General features: G+C 40.7%; 2 protein-coding genes across 10 annotated transcripts in view; both read left to right on the top strand.

The window, feature by feature from the left end:
• Positions 1 to 3,913, top strand: part of mettl22 (methyltransferase 22, Kin17 lysine) — a 44,005-nt gene extending 40,092 nt beyond the window's left edge. Inside the window, exon 10 of the mRNA XM_069905446.1 lies at positions 2,764 to 3,913. Coding sequence (XP_069761547.1) covers positions 2,764 to 2,814 — 51 coding nt within the window. The 3' untranslated portion in view covers positions 2,815 to 3,913. The remainder of the gene's footprint in view (positions 1 to 2,763) is intronic.
• abat (4-aminobutyrate aminotransferase) overlaps positions 2,812 to 12,840 on the top strand; it is a 167,095-nt gene continuing 157,066 nt past the window's right edge. For 6 of the 9 annotated variants that reach the window (XM_069905443.1, XM_069905442.1, XM_069905439.1 and 3 more), the window contains exon 1: positions 9,721 to 9,954. The gene's annotated coding sequence lies outside the window, so the exon portion shown is untranslated. Of the gene's footprint in view, positions 2,899 to 5,016; positions 5,115 to 9,680; positions 9,955 to 11,236; positions 11,290 to 12,840 lie in introns of those variants that run through there. The other 3 variants (XM_069905435.1, XM_069905436.1, XM_069905429.1) reach the window with 3 other exon arrangements.

Raw genomic sequence — 12,840 nt, 5'->3', positions numbered from 1 at the left:
CAAGAGGAATAGAATACAAGAGCAGGGATGTGAGGTTGAGGCCCCTACAAGGTACTGGTGAGATCTCACAGAGTATTGTGAGCAGTTTTGGGTTCCTCTTTTAAGAAAGGATGTGCTGAGAATGAGACAAAATTTGTAAAAATATCTAAATAATGTCAAGACCTGAGTGCACCTAAATTAGTTTAAGATTCTGCACCATTTTTATTGGGCTCCAACAAATTATATAGATTAGGGTTGAAAAATACCCCTGAATGCTGGGGCTGTGAGGCAGATAAAAGGGACTTAGTACATGCGCTTTGATCTTGTCCCAGAATTCAGGAATTTTGGATTATGATGCACAACTGTATTTGTGAAGTTTCAGGTATTCAAATTCCTTTTTGCCCCAGATTTTTTGTCGTGGGAGACACACTTCAGTTATTTGGGGATAGATATGATTCAAACAAGTTTAATGGTAGAAAGACAAATTATACTTAGAAGTTGGGGGTGCCATCATTTCAGAGTGGACCCAACGTTGCAGCTTTTGAGCGCAGTTTGATAAATTGGACATCTATACCCAAAAATGAGGAAAAGATCTCAATTTTCTTGGGGAGGGGGGAATAGTGGTGGATATATTGGTGAAGCATATTAATGAACAGCAGTTTTGTTTTCTGTTATTAGAGGTCTAAATAGACACATATGGTTATTATATTGATATTTTTTGCTGCCATATTTGTTTCTATTTTTATGGAAAGTTTATGTTTTGTAATTTATGATTTACATAACTTTTGGGGAATTTTTTTAAAAACTCAATAAAATTTAAATCATAAAAAAAAGAAAGGATGCTCTGAAGTTGTAGAGGGTTCAAAGGGGGTTCACTGGGATGATTTCAGGAATGAAAGAGTTATCAAGATGGTGGCTGAGTGTCTAACAGGAATTTGGAAAATAGCATTGAAGTACTTTCTTGTGTTGTGTGTTTGTGCGTATTACAGCTGCAGTAGGGCAGATGCTTTGGAAGTTTATCCGTGATGCAGATTTGGATTAATTATGGAGCTCATTTAAATTTGATCTAATTTCCCCCCGGATTTGTGTTCGACTCACCCTGGCTGGAAGGGTTCGGCGTTGGTGTCAAGATTGTAAGTAATAATGGGGGAAATGTGGAGGCCAGCTTGCCAGGCTATGACTAAAACCACTCAGGCCAGAGCTACAGTTATTTCCCTTGTTAATGCTCAGTCTCTGGTGAACACACATTGAAGGCTTACAGACTGTAATGTTATGGTTTTCACGGAGACATGGTTTAATAGCTGGGTACCAGATAACGTGGTGGAATTGGAAGGACGAATGGTTTTCAGGACTGACAGAATAGTGGCAGTGACAGGAAAAAGCAAATGAGGTGGGTTGTGCATCTATGTAAATTGACGATGGTGCACTAACTTTATCATTGCTCTGCAGATCTGGAATACCTGATCATTAAGTGCAGGCCTTTTTATCTACAAAGAGAATTTACTGCTGCAGCAGCTTATATACCTCCAGATGTGAATGCTAAAGCAGCCATGAAAGATCTCAATGTTGCTATCAGCAAGATGCAGACATTACATCCAGATGGAGTCTTTATTGTGGCTGGAGACTTTAATCACTGTAACTTGGGCGCTGTGTTTCCAAGATTCCATTAAAATATAAGGTATAATATGATGGGTAATAACACCTTAGATCAAGTTTATACAAACTTGTCTGACGCTTACAAAACCACTACCCTCCCTCACTTGGGTCAGTCTGACCATCTCTCATTGGTTACAGCCCAGTCATCAAATGGATAAAATCCACAACTAAGACGATTAGTTGTGGCTGGAGGGGGCTGACTGTTCTTCAGCCACATTTTTAATCTATAGACTGGAGTGTTTGCTGCTCATACACCAACTCGGTTCTTGAGTATATCAACAGGTATGTGGATGGAGTGACATCACAGAAGAAAATAGAAATATTTGCTAAACAAATACCGTGGGTGAACAGTGAGGTTCACCGTTCACTCAATAATATAACAGTATTACCTGAATAAGAATGATATACTCTTTTAATCTGCAAAATATATGTCTCTTTGGCTTGGCTTCGCGGACGAAGATTTATGGAGGGGTATGTCCATGTCTGCTGCAGGCTCGTTGGTGACTGACAAGTCCAATGCGGGACAGGCAGGCACGGTTGCAGCGGTTGCAAGGGAAAATTGGTGGGTTGGGATTGGGTGTTGGGTTTTTCCTCCTTTGTCTTTTGTCAGTGAGGTGGGCTCTGCGGTCTTCTTCAAAGGAGGTTGCTGCCCGTCGAACTGTGAGGCGCCAAGATGCACGGTTGGAGGCGATATCAGCCCATTGGCGGTGGTCAACGTGGCAGGCACCAAGAGATTTCTTTAAGCAGTCCTTGTACCTCTTTGGTGCACCAGTGGCCAGTGGAGAGCTCAATATATGTACTGGTGCATATATACATCAAACCTGCCCCTTCTATATTCTTTGTATGTGTACACAGAATGTAGAAGGGCCAAGTTTGAAATTATACATGTACTTGCAGAAATAGCCCACCAATTAATATCTAACAAGTAAAACTGTCATTACTTGTTGATTTATGATTGCCACCTGGTGGTACTGTATCTGTATGTATTTAATGCAAATATTTATATCATTTCTTTCAAGGAAATATCACAATTGACCAATGCTAAATTGAATGTAACTTTTGTGTTCAGTTTAAAAGTTTTATTTTTCATTTCAATTGAGAATTGATTTGTTTGTGGTTTGCTTACAGGAACTGTGGAAAATAATTGTTGAGCCACTTATCACCAGCACACAGCAATGAAAAGCTATTCCAATTGAAAATACATGCAAGCAATCTTGCTTATTGCTGTAGTTCTTTTAAAATGTTCACAGAAGAAAGATAATAGTAAGCTACTGGAATAAGTTTAAATTGTTCAATATTATATTTATTGCTGCAGCAGGACTTGTATATTGTGTAATGAATTTGAATTGCGTTTTCATAGGTTTTGTGAATTTTACAATTAATAAGTCAATACCTTGATAAAATAATTAGGAAGAGAACTATATTAAGGACTGCACGGTGAGCATGGCAGTTAGCGACCCGCGATTGAATCTGGCACTGTCTGTAAGGAGTATGTACGTACTCCAGTGTCTATGTGGGTTTCCTTCCACTCTTCAAATCATAGGGTGGGTTGTTGGTTAATTGGAGTATTTGGGTGGCATGAACTCGATGGGAGGAAGTACTTGTTACCATGCCTAATGTCTAAATGTTAAAAATAAGTAAGTAAATATATATTTTAAAATTACAAAAGATCTAATTTTTCTCCAGTAATTTAGTCATTAGTATAGGACAATCTCCAAAATAATGGAGGAATTTGATAAAAAGACAACATTATGATACTATTTCCACTCTGAGATACTTATAAATAAGTTCCTTTCATCCTTGTTTCCCAGCCTAAAAGAAAGTCTAAAAGTCAGTGCTGGTATTTTCCTTAAAAAAGAATAGGGGACTTTCTTTTAGACAAAATTAATTTATTTGCTGGTAAGTTAACGTATTCCACAGAAAGAGGCCATTAAGCCTTTTTCGTCACTTTGAAGAAGCTCCTTCTTTATTCCCACAATGGAGGTCTTTGCTTGTATTTTCAAGTTTAAATGCAATTCCTCCATATTAGATCTTTGTATATTATTCTCTGGTTTTAATCCGGGTTTCACTTAGCTTTCCATATTCCTCATTCTTGGCACATTAGCCCTCTCCAAAGCCTTGACATCCCAATTCATCTGCAGTTAAACGTTTAATTGTTATTTGCAAGCAAAGTTTAATTTATTGTGATTGCTTTTACGTGAGACTGGGCTGTACTTTGTACTGATATTTTATGAAGGTGTTGCAATTCTATTTTGGTAATAAAGGCTGAAAAATATGACATTTTGAATATTTATGTTACATTGTCTTTCAATCAGAAACCATTTGAGTCACACCCTACATTTTGTGAATTTATGTCATCAGTTGGGAATTGCACCAAAAGTTCTCCTGCTGAACAAAATACATCCCCACTTTGAAAATGCATGTGGGAATTGTGATATTACCTCCTGCCTTTGGGACTGTGCTCCCCCCGCCCCTCTCCCCTACCATTTTGTTCAGACACCTGTTGACAATTTTCCATTGAAGCCCAAAACATTGGTGATGTCTCTTTATCTTTGCTACATAAAGTACACTGTTTGACCAGCTGAGTTTCTTCAGCCTTGTGTTTCTACTCTGATATGACCAACTGACTCCATGTGGACTGGCTGTTTGAAGCAGCAAGGGGCCATAATAGTAACTTGCAAGCACCGGTCAAAGCTGGAGTAGGAGAGGCTGTAATTTGTGGCTAAAACAAAATGCAAGAAATGAAATTGACCAATGAAGGGATGGACAACTGATTGTATGGTATTTACTGTATACGCTGCACTAGCCATATTAGTGGAGGAGGTGGAAAGTAGGAGAGGTGTCACAATGCTATCTTGATATCCACTGACACATTGAAGTTGTGGTGGTGAAGGTGAGTGAGGGTATAGGGGTTGGGGCCTGTCATAGTTGGGTTCTGAAAGAGCTGGTGACCTTAATTAGTGAAGTTCAGTGACCTCGTATTAGTGTCAAACTCATTGAATGTCTATTAAAATTCTCTGCACCATTAACTTTAGACTTCTGAACATTGTGCTGCCTTTATCACTCCTCCTTCAAAACATATGGGGTTGTAATTTGGTGTCATGGGCCCTAAGGACCTGTTACCTTGCTGTGTGTCTCATTGAAATTTTTTTTTTAAAGTGCATACATTGCCCAAAATGTGCCCAGATAATCACGCTTCTGATTCTAATTTCTCGTCACAGTAATGTCTTTGTAATTTTGATGGAAATTTTCAACCCTGATATTTTTCCATTCATTTTTAATTTCCTATTTAATTGTGGCTTTTCTTAAACTTACATCACCATGCTTAAATTTGTAAACTGGACATTAATATATAGTCATAGACAAATTAATTTTTTTCAGGTTCATTCTCAAGGATTACTCTTGTCAGAGCCGCATAAACTGTGGAAAAAAACATGAGTTTTGGTTTATGGTCTCATACTCATTGTAAACTACAACTGGTAAGTCTTTAAAATGTCTGATTCATTAATCAAACACACAATTACACTAAATCAGTGGTTCTCAACCTTTTTCTTTCCACTCACACACCACTTCAAATATTCCCTATGCCATAAGTACACTGTGATTAGTAAGGGATTGCTTCAAGTGGTCTGTGAGTGGGAAGGGAAGGTTGAGAATCACTGCTCTAGACCCATTTGTGACTGAAATATTTTGCTTGAGAAAAATTGTCATTGGCCCATTTCCTTTGGAGTTATGAAACTGTGCACATAACGAGTCAATGAGGTACATTTAAAACAGTAGTTTTCAAACTTTCTTTCCACCCACATACCACCTTAAACAATCCCTTACTAATCACAGAGCACCTGTGGCAGAGGGATTACTTAAAGTGGTATGGGAATGGAAAGAAAAAGGTTGAGAACCACTGCACTAAATAGAACAACTTTTTTTTATTATCAAGATACTGGGCATGCACAGAACTATATGCATCCTTTTGAAAGCTAAATGTTCAGTTTAAAGAAAATGCACGAATGTTAATAACACATCCCTCTTGTTAAGTTCTGAACCTTTCAATCTTTATGCTTCTATTGAGATTACTAATTTTGGGATGGAATAATAGATATGAATATTTGGAAAACTATGCAATGCACTGATCATGGAACCTTTTGTGGAGGTTAAATAAAATGGCTGTCAATGTAATGGACTTGGTTGCTTGTGTAGGTGGTTTATGCATTTCATTAAAACTGTGTCCCCACGCTATTATAGCATAAATTTGAATGTGGTGCGTTTCTCTATGTTAGCTGGCATGGCACGTTCTTTAGCTTTATTCCTGGTCATGTAGATGCTGATCAATAAATAACCTTAAGGTTGTGCAAAAACATGCAAAGCTAGTGATATTTCTGTATTGAATTTGAAGACTATAATAGTCTTACTTTTCATTATGTTCCCTCAACATGATGGTATTCTTGAACATTCACTTAAGTCTCTACTTCTCTATTGGCTTCAGGCCAGTGAGATGTTTCACTGTGATGCGTGAATCACATCTGTGTTCATGATTGGCAATGCAAATACTTGATTAAGCTTCAGAATGGCAGTTTTAGTGCACACCTACAGTGGATTAATTGCTGCTGGCGTCTCCTATTCTCTAAGATCCTCTCCCAAGCAGAAAACCCACTATAGTTATTGACAGTTCATATGCAAATGATCATGGTTCAAAGTTCCTTTTTTGTCTCGTACACAAAATACCCAGGATCTACAAACCCATTTGTTCCAGTAGGCCCATTGTTTCTGTCTGCTCCTTCCCCGTCGAAGGAGTATAATCTTACCTCAGCCCCATTCTGTCCCCCGATCCAGTCCCTCCCCATCTACACCTGTGGTGCCTTATATGCCCTTCGTGACTTCAACAACTTCCAGTTCGCTGAACTTGACTGCTTCATTTTCACCGTGGACGTCCCATCTCTGGACACCTCCAACAACAAACCCAACCAGTTCCTCTCCACCACCACCCTCCTCTGCCTGTCAAACTCAGTAATCTCTCCTTTGATTCATCCCACTTTCTTTAACTCAAAGGAGTAGCCCTGGGAACCCGCACGGGCCCCCATGCTTCAAGCCCATACAGGCATGGCTTCTCAATTCTTACACCACTACATTGACGACTTTACTGATGCTGCCTCATGTACCAATAATTGTCAGATTTATCCACTTTACTTCTAACTTTCACCATGACCTCACTTGGTCCATCTCTGGTAAAACTCTACCCTTTGTTGAACTCTCTCCATCTTGGGAGACAAATTCTCCATAGACATTTTCTACAAACCCACCAGCACCCAGTTATCTCAACTACACATCTTCAGACCTATTCCTTCCTCTCAATTCCTCAGTCTCTGTTGCATCTGCTTCCAGGGTAAGGTGTTCCATTCTACATCAAACATGGCTGCCCCTCAACTACCATCAACTCAGCCCTTTCTCACATCTCCTCTATTTCTTGCACGTCTTCTCTATCCCCTCCGCTCCAAGATGCAGCAAACGCAGGATTCCCCTTATCCTCAATGACCACCCCACCAGCCGACACATCCAACATGATATCTCTGTAATTTCCACCTCCTACAACATGATCCCACCACCTGACACATCTTCACCTCTCCTCCCTCTCCGCTTTCCATAGAGGGAGCTCCCCCATCCCCCTCCCCCGACATGACTTCCTTGACGAGTACTCATCCCTTCCCATGAAATGCCCCCTTGGTACCGATGTGTGTGACTGCAGGAAATGCTATACTTGTGACCACACCTCCTCCACCATCAGTTGGGGCTCCAAGCAGTCCTCCTAAGTGAAGCAACAGTTCACTTGTAAATTTACAGGGTGTTCACTGCATCAGGTGCTCTCGTTATTGGCCGCCTTTACATTGGAGGGACTGGTCACAGAGTGGCTGATCATTTCATTGAGCACCTTCACTCTGTGTGGTAATAGTGGGGATTCCCATTTCAAGTCCTTACCCAGTACCCACACCAATATGTCTGTTTGTGGGCTCGTGCATTGTCAAACCAAAGCCACTCGCAAATGGAAGGAGCAACAACTAGTTTTCCTCTGGGCACTCTCCAACCAGATGGCATTAACATCAATGTCTCTGGTTTCTCTTGGGCCACTCCCCTATCTCTCCCTATCCAGGGGCTAATAAAGGAAAAAATTGTCTTTGTCCCAAACATAGAGGGCACTCTATGACCTCTTGCCTGTTGGCTTGTGCTATTCTTTCCCCCCCCAACTCCCTCTCCCCCTTTCCTCCTCCCTCTTTTTATTTAGGTGGCTGGCTACTTTTCCTCATACCTCGATGAAGGGCTTAGGCCAAAAACATTTGTTATACAGTATATGCTTCCTATAAGTTTCTCCATCACTTTTGTGTATTAAACTACCATCACACCTTCTGCATACTTTCCTGTTTAACTCCAAAACTTAGTTCCTCTTGTTTGCTCTTTAAAGGGACAGAAAAAGGTGCTACAGGTGGCTAACCTTTTATCCGAAATTCCTAAAACCGGCAACCTCCAAAACCAGCCCTTTTTTCAGTAGATGACATTACACTTAAATAACATTACTTTCCTGTAATAAATTCTCAGTTTTCAGCCCCCCCCCACCCCCCTCAACTCCCTGTCATCCCACTCCCAATTGCCCCCACTTCATGGGTGCCCTCTCTTACTTTGGTAGAAAAGTGACTCTCGGCCCCCAACACACAGTGGGAGAGAAGCAGGCAGTGAATGGCTCAATGGGGAAGCAATGGCAGTCTTCCTTACCCATAATCCCCCATGCAGCTGGAACCACTCTGATGCTGGCAGAAAGTTTCCAACTACATGGGAGATTATGGGTAAAGAAGACAGCCATTGCTCCCGCATTGAGCTGTCACTGCGATCTGGTGCAGTGCTCCAAAAACTCTAGGCTCAGTAGCTCTACAGCCCTGCTGCTACATCGTGAGTTAGATCCGAGCAGCCAATGCTGTTCACCTTTTTTGGCCAAGCTACCGGGCCACCCCATTGCCTCTGACCTCCACCTGACCAACGTGCTGGTGGAGAGCCTCCTGTTCAGCGCACGTCGAACTCCCGTGCCAGGCCTAGGGTGCAAAATAGTGTGACACTGGTCCTGGGAATGGGGCGGGTGAATGGCTGGAGGGGGCAGGGAGGCAATGGACGGTGGAGGAAGAGTGGGGGTGCGGCGGATGGTAGGTGTCCGATCCCAACGGTTTTGGATGAAAACCGGTACCAGTCCAGTACTCCAACATGAGAGAAAGAGAAGCAAAAAAGAGTCTAATCAAAGTCATCAAATGTCCATAGATCCCACCACCTCCACCTCCAGTGCAGCTGGCTCCTGTACTCCTATAATCTCTGTATTTGCACAGCTTTCCATCCTTTCCAACAATGATCCAGCAGTCTAGTCATCCGTAGCCCCAGCATCTGAAACTCCAAAACAATTAGGAAGCTGCCAGTACCCGAGGGGGCTTTGGAAGTCCTGCTTGCGATCTGCACCCTCACGAATCTCTGTCGCAATACCTAGTAACCACGTCTCCACCAGCCTGCTGTGATGCCTTCAGCCTCTGAGCTCATCACTGGTGCACTGCTGTTGTCTCGTACTCTGCAGGATCCTCTCCCAGGCTCCCCAGCGGTGGGGTGGTAGGTGTGGGGGATGTGGTGCTCTCCTGCTCTGGTGCCCCATGCTGGTCCATTGCTCACCACAATGGCCCAGGCTGCTGAGCAGAGGGCACCACCATCTTGGGCATGGACCGCCATGGGCAGACTTGCAAAATGAAAATACAACTTATGATATTTTTAATTGATTCCTGTAGATATGAATTAGTGGTCAAGCAAGTAATTATTCCTGGAACTATCTCCTTCACAAATAGTCATTTTTACGATTTCTTAATGTCTATAATATCTTCTATTAGCAACTGGTACATGACGAAGCAGTTGCCTCATGTGACAAAGTATGAAGGAGGTGCAGCTGAAAGTCATTATAACTGTATACATTTTGCATTGTATTTATGACATCATACTGGTGTATCTTTATGACCCAATTTTGTGACTAAATCAGGGCTATGCAAGTGATAAATCAACTGTGTTTCAATGCAGCCTCAGTTTCATGAATGCCATTGTTTTGGGCACAGCGATCATTCCACACAACTAAAATACTTGCCTTTTCATCGCACCTCATGGAGCTACGCTAAAAGTGCTCTTTGTAATAGGAAAAGCTGATGCTATCTCAGAACTGAGAATATTACAGTCACCTGCAATCACATAGATTTGAAAATCATTCCCAGATTGCTATTGCAAGAAAATATCCAGGCAATTTCTCTCTGTGATAAGGTAAGATAATATTGAAGATCATTGAAAGTTTGTTCACTGATCATGTTGACAAATGTATCCTTGTCAGCCAATCCATTACAGATATTTACTTCTGCCTGTAGCTCTGTGCTCAGAAGAGTGTGGTAAATAAACTTCAAATTTATTATCAGAGTACATATGACATCATATACAACCCCAAGATTGTTTTTCATGTGAGGCAGGCAGAATTTCTACTCATCGGGAACTGTGTGCTCAAGGTTATTCCAATGGCTATAGGCCTTTGCATTGGCTTCCTCTATCACTGTATCATATGATGAGCCCAGACAAACTTCATTGAAATGTTTGAGCTGAACTATGTTACTTTGCAAGATGACTTATTTAGTGAGAGGCTGCCTCCACAATAAAAATGCTATTTTGAGTTCTGCCGATCTTGCCCTCCAAGAGGTTGTGCTCGAGTTCTCACCTTCTCTTCTGATGCCATTCAAAAGAGTGCCTTTTAGTCTGACTTCCTCTGCTACACTATTCACTTAAAGTGACAATGGTGCTCCACGGCCAGCGACTCATCTTTCCACCGAAAATTGCCAACACCAACCTGAGACCAGATAGGGTACTCTGGTCCAGCTCTCAGCAGATTGTCTTCATTCTTCAGCTGACCCTTCCTTGGGAGGGTACCATGGATGAGGAGCAAGAAAGGAAAGCACCACGCTACTCTAATCTTGTCACAGAAGCAGAAGAGCGAGGCTGGAAAGTGAGGGGGTGCTCGGTTGAAGTCGGTTGTCGAGGATTTGTCACCCAATCCATAACCAAGCTTCTGAGGGAAGTAGGAATCTCAGGACAGGCCCTCAGAAAGGTAATTAAATCCCTCTCCGACTCAGCTGAAATGAGCAGTCACTGGCTCTGGCTATAAAGGAGGGATCCTATCTGGGCTCCAAATGACCACTAGAAGAAACTGATATGGGACACACATCCAGGTCTGATCAGCCTATGATGGGCCTGCCTTGGCAGAGGATACTGTATTTAAAAGGCTGAAGCACCCAATGATACGAGGGAATACAACTGAAGATGTGACCGATACTGATTAATATTCCCTCGTGGTCATCTTCCATTATTGTAATTGAGGCAACCAACCATACTAACTCAATGAGGGAAGATCAATCTACCCAATACTGAAACATCAGGGATAGTAGCACCTAGTTCTATATATCAATCTGTTAATTCAAGTAGCTTGAAGTTTGATATCCTTTCAATTTGATTCCCATTGAAGTTCCTTTCATAAGGATCGTTTAATGATCTGTGCTTTCAGCTCTCACTCAAGCTCAGAAGATTCACATTTTACAACAATTTATCTCGGACTCAGTAAGCAATTTTTGTTAGTTCTTTGTCTCACTTGACAACATATTTGCCTTACAATTGTGAGACCAAATGCAGATTGGGTAACTATTTCACTAAACAGCTGCACTCTATCTTTGGGTCCAAGCTAAATCTCATATTTATCAGATTTCATATTTATTGTCAGAGTGCACACGTGCAATTCTGAGATTCATTCTTCCCGTGGGCGCGATAGAATTACTACTAATTGGTAGTACAAAAAATAAACTATACACAGTGTAAACATGTAAAAAAATAAAAGAACTGTTAACAGATAATGAATACAAAACAATCTATCGATTGTTACCCATTTCAATTCCCCACACCTTGCCACACAGACGAATCTCACCCTGGCAATGGATGAGGCCAAACATACATAAACCTCAGGGCGAACGCATCATATTCCTCCAGGGCAGCCTTAAATCCAATGGCATGAACATTAATTTTTCAAATTTTGGGTGACCCCCATGTCTGATTTCACTTTATCCATCTCTTCTTTCTTTACCTACTCTTGTTCTTTTTTTTTTTTTTTTTTTTAATTTTTTATTTTTCACACCATAAATCACAATAGCCATGATATACACTTTTTCTTTTCCACACATTTACAGTGACTTTTTCTCCCTCCCCCCTCCCTCCTCCCAAGCCACCCCCCCATCCCTCCCCCCTCTCATCCATTTTAGTTATACAATCTAGGTTGCATTAATTCAGTTAGACAATGTTGTCATTCAACAAAAATACACCAGAAATTCTACTGAGTCCATTTTTTTCTTCTCTTCTCCTTCCATCAACTTAGGTAATGTTTGTTCCCGGTAGGTTTTCGCTATTGTATTTAATGTAAGGCTCCCATACTTGTTCGAATATTTCAATATTATTTCTTAAACTATATGTTATTTTTTCTAATGGAATACATTTATTCATTTCTATATACCATTGTTGTATTTTCAAATTATCTTCCAATTTCCAGGTTGACATAATACATTTTTTTGCTACAGCTAGGGCTATCTTAACAAATCTTTTTTGTGCATCCTCCAAGTCAATTCCAAATTCTTTATTTTTTATGTTGCTTAGGAGAAAGATCTCTGGATTCTTTGGTATATTGTTTTCTGTTATTTTATTTAATATCTGATTGAGATCATCCCAAAATTTTTCTACTCTCTCACATGTCCAGATTGCATGAATTGTTGTTCCCCTTTCTTTTTTACATCGAAAACATCTATCAGATACTGTTGGGTCCCATTTATTTAACTTTTGCGGTGTAATGTATAGTCTGTGTAACCAATTATATTGTATCATACGCAGCCTCGTATTTATTGTATTTCTCATCGTTCCAGAGCATAACTTCTCCCATGTTTCCTTTTTTATCTTTATATTTAAATCTTGTTCCCATTTTTGTTTAGTTTTACCATTTGTTTCCTCATTTTCCTTTTCTTGCAGTTTAATATACATATTTTTTATAAATCTTTTGATTAACATTGTATCTGTAATCACATATTCAAGGTTACTTCCCTCTGGTAAACTCAAGTTGCTTCCTAATTTATC

The sequence above is a fragment of the Narcine bancroftii genome, chromosome 12 (genome assembly GCF_036971445.1).
Source record: "Narcine bancroftii isolate sNarBan1 chromosome 12, sNarBan1.hap1, whole genome shotgun sequence".
Taxonomy (NCBI): domain Eukaryota; kingdom Metazoa; phylum Chordata; class Chondrichthyes; order Torpediniformes; family Narcinidae; genus Narcine; species Narcine bancroftii.
This window is presented reverse-complemented; position numbering and strand designations above follow the sequence as displayed.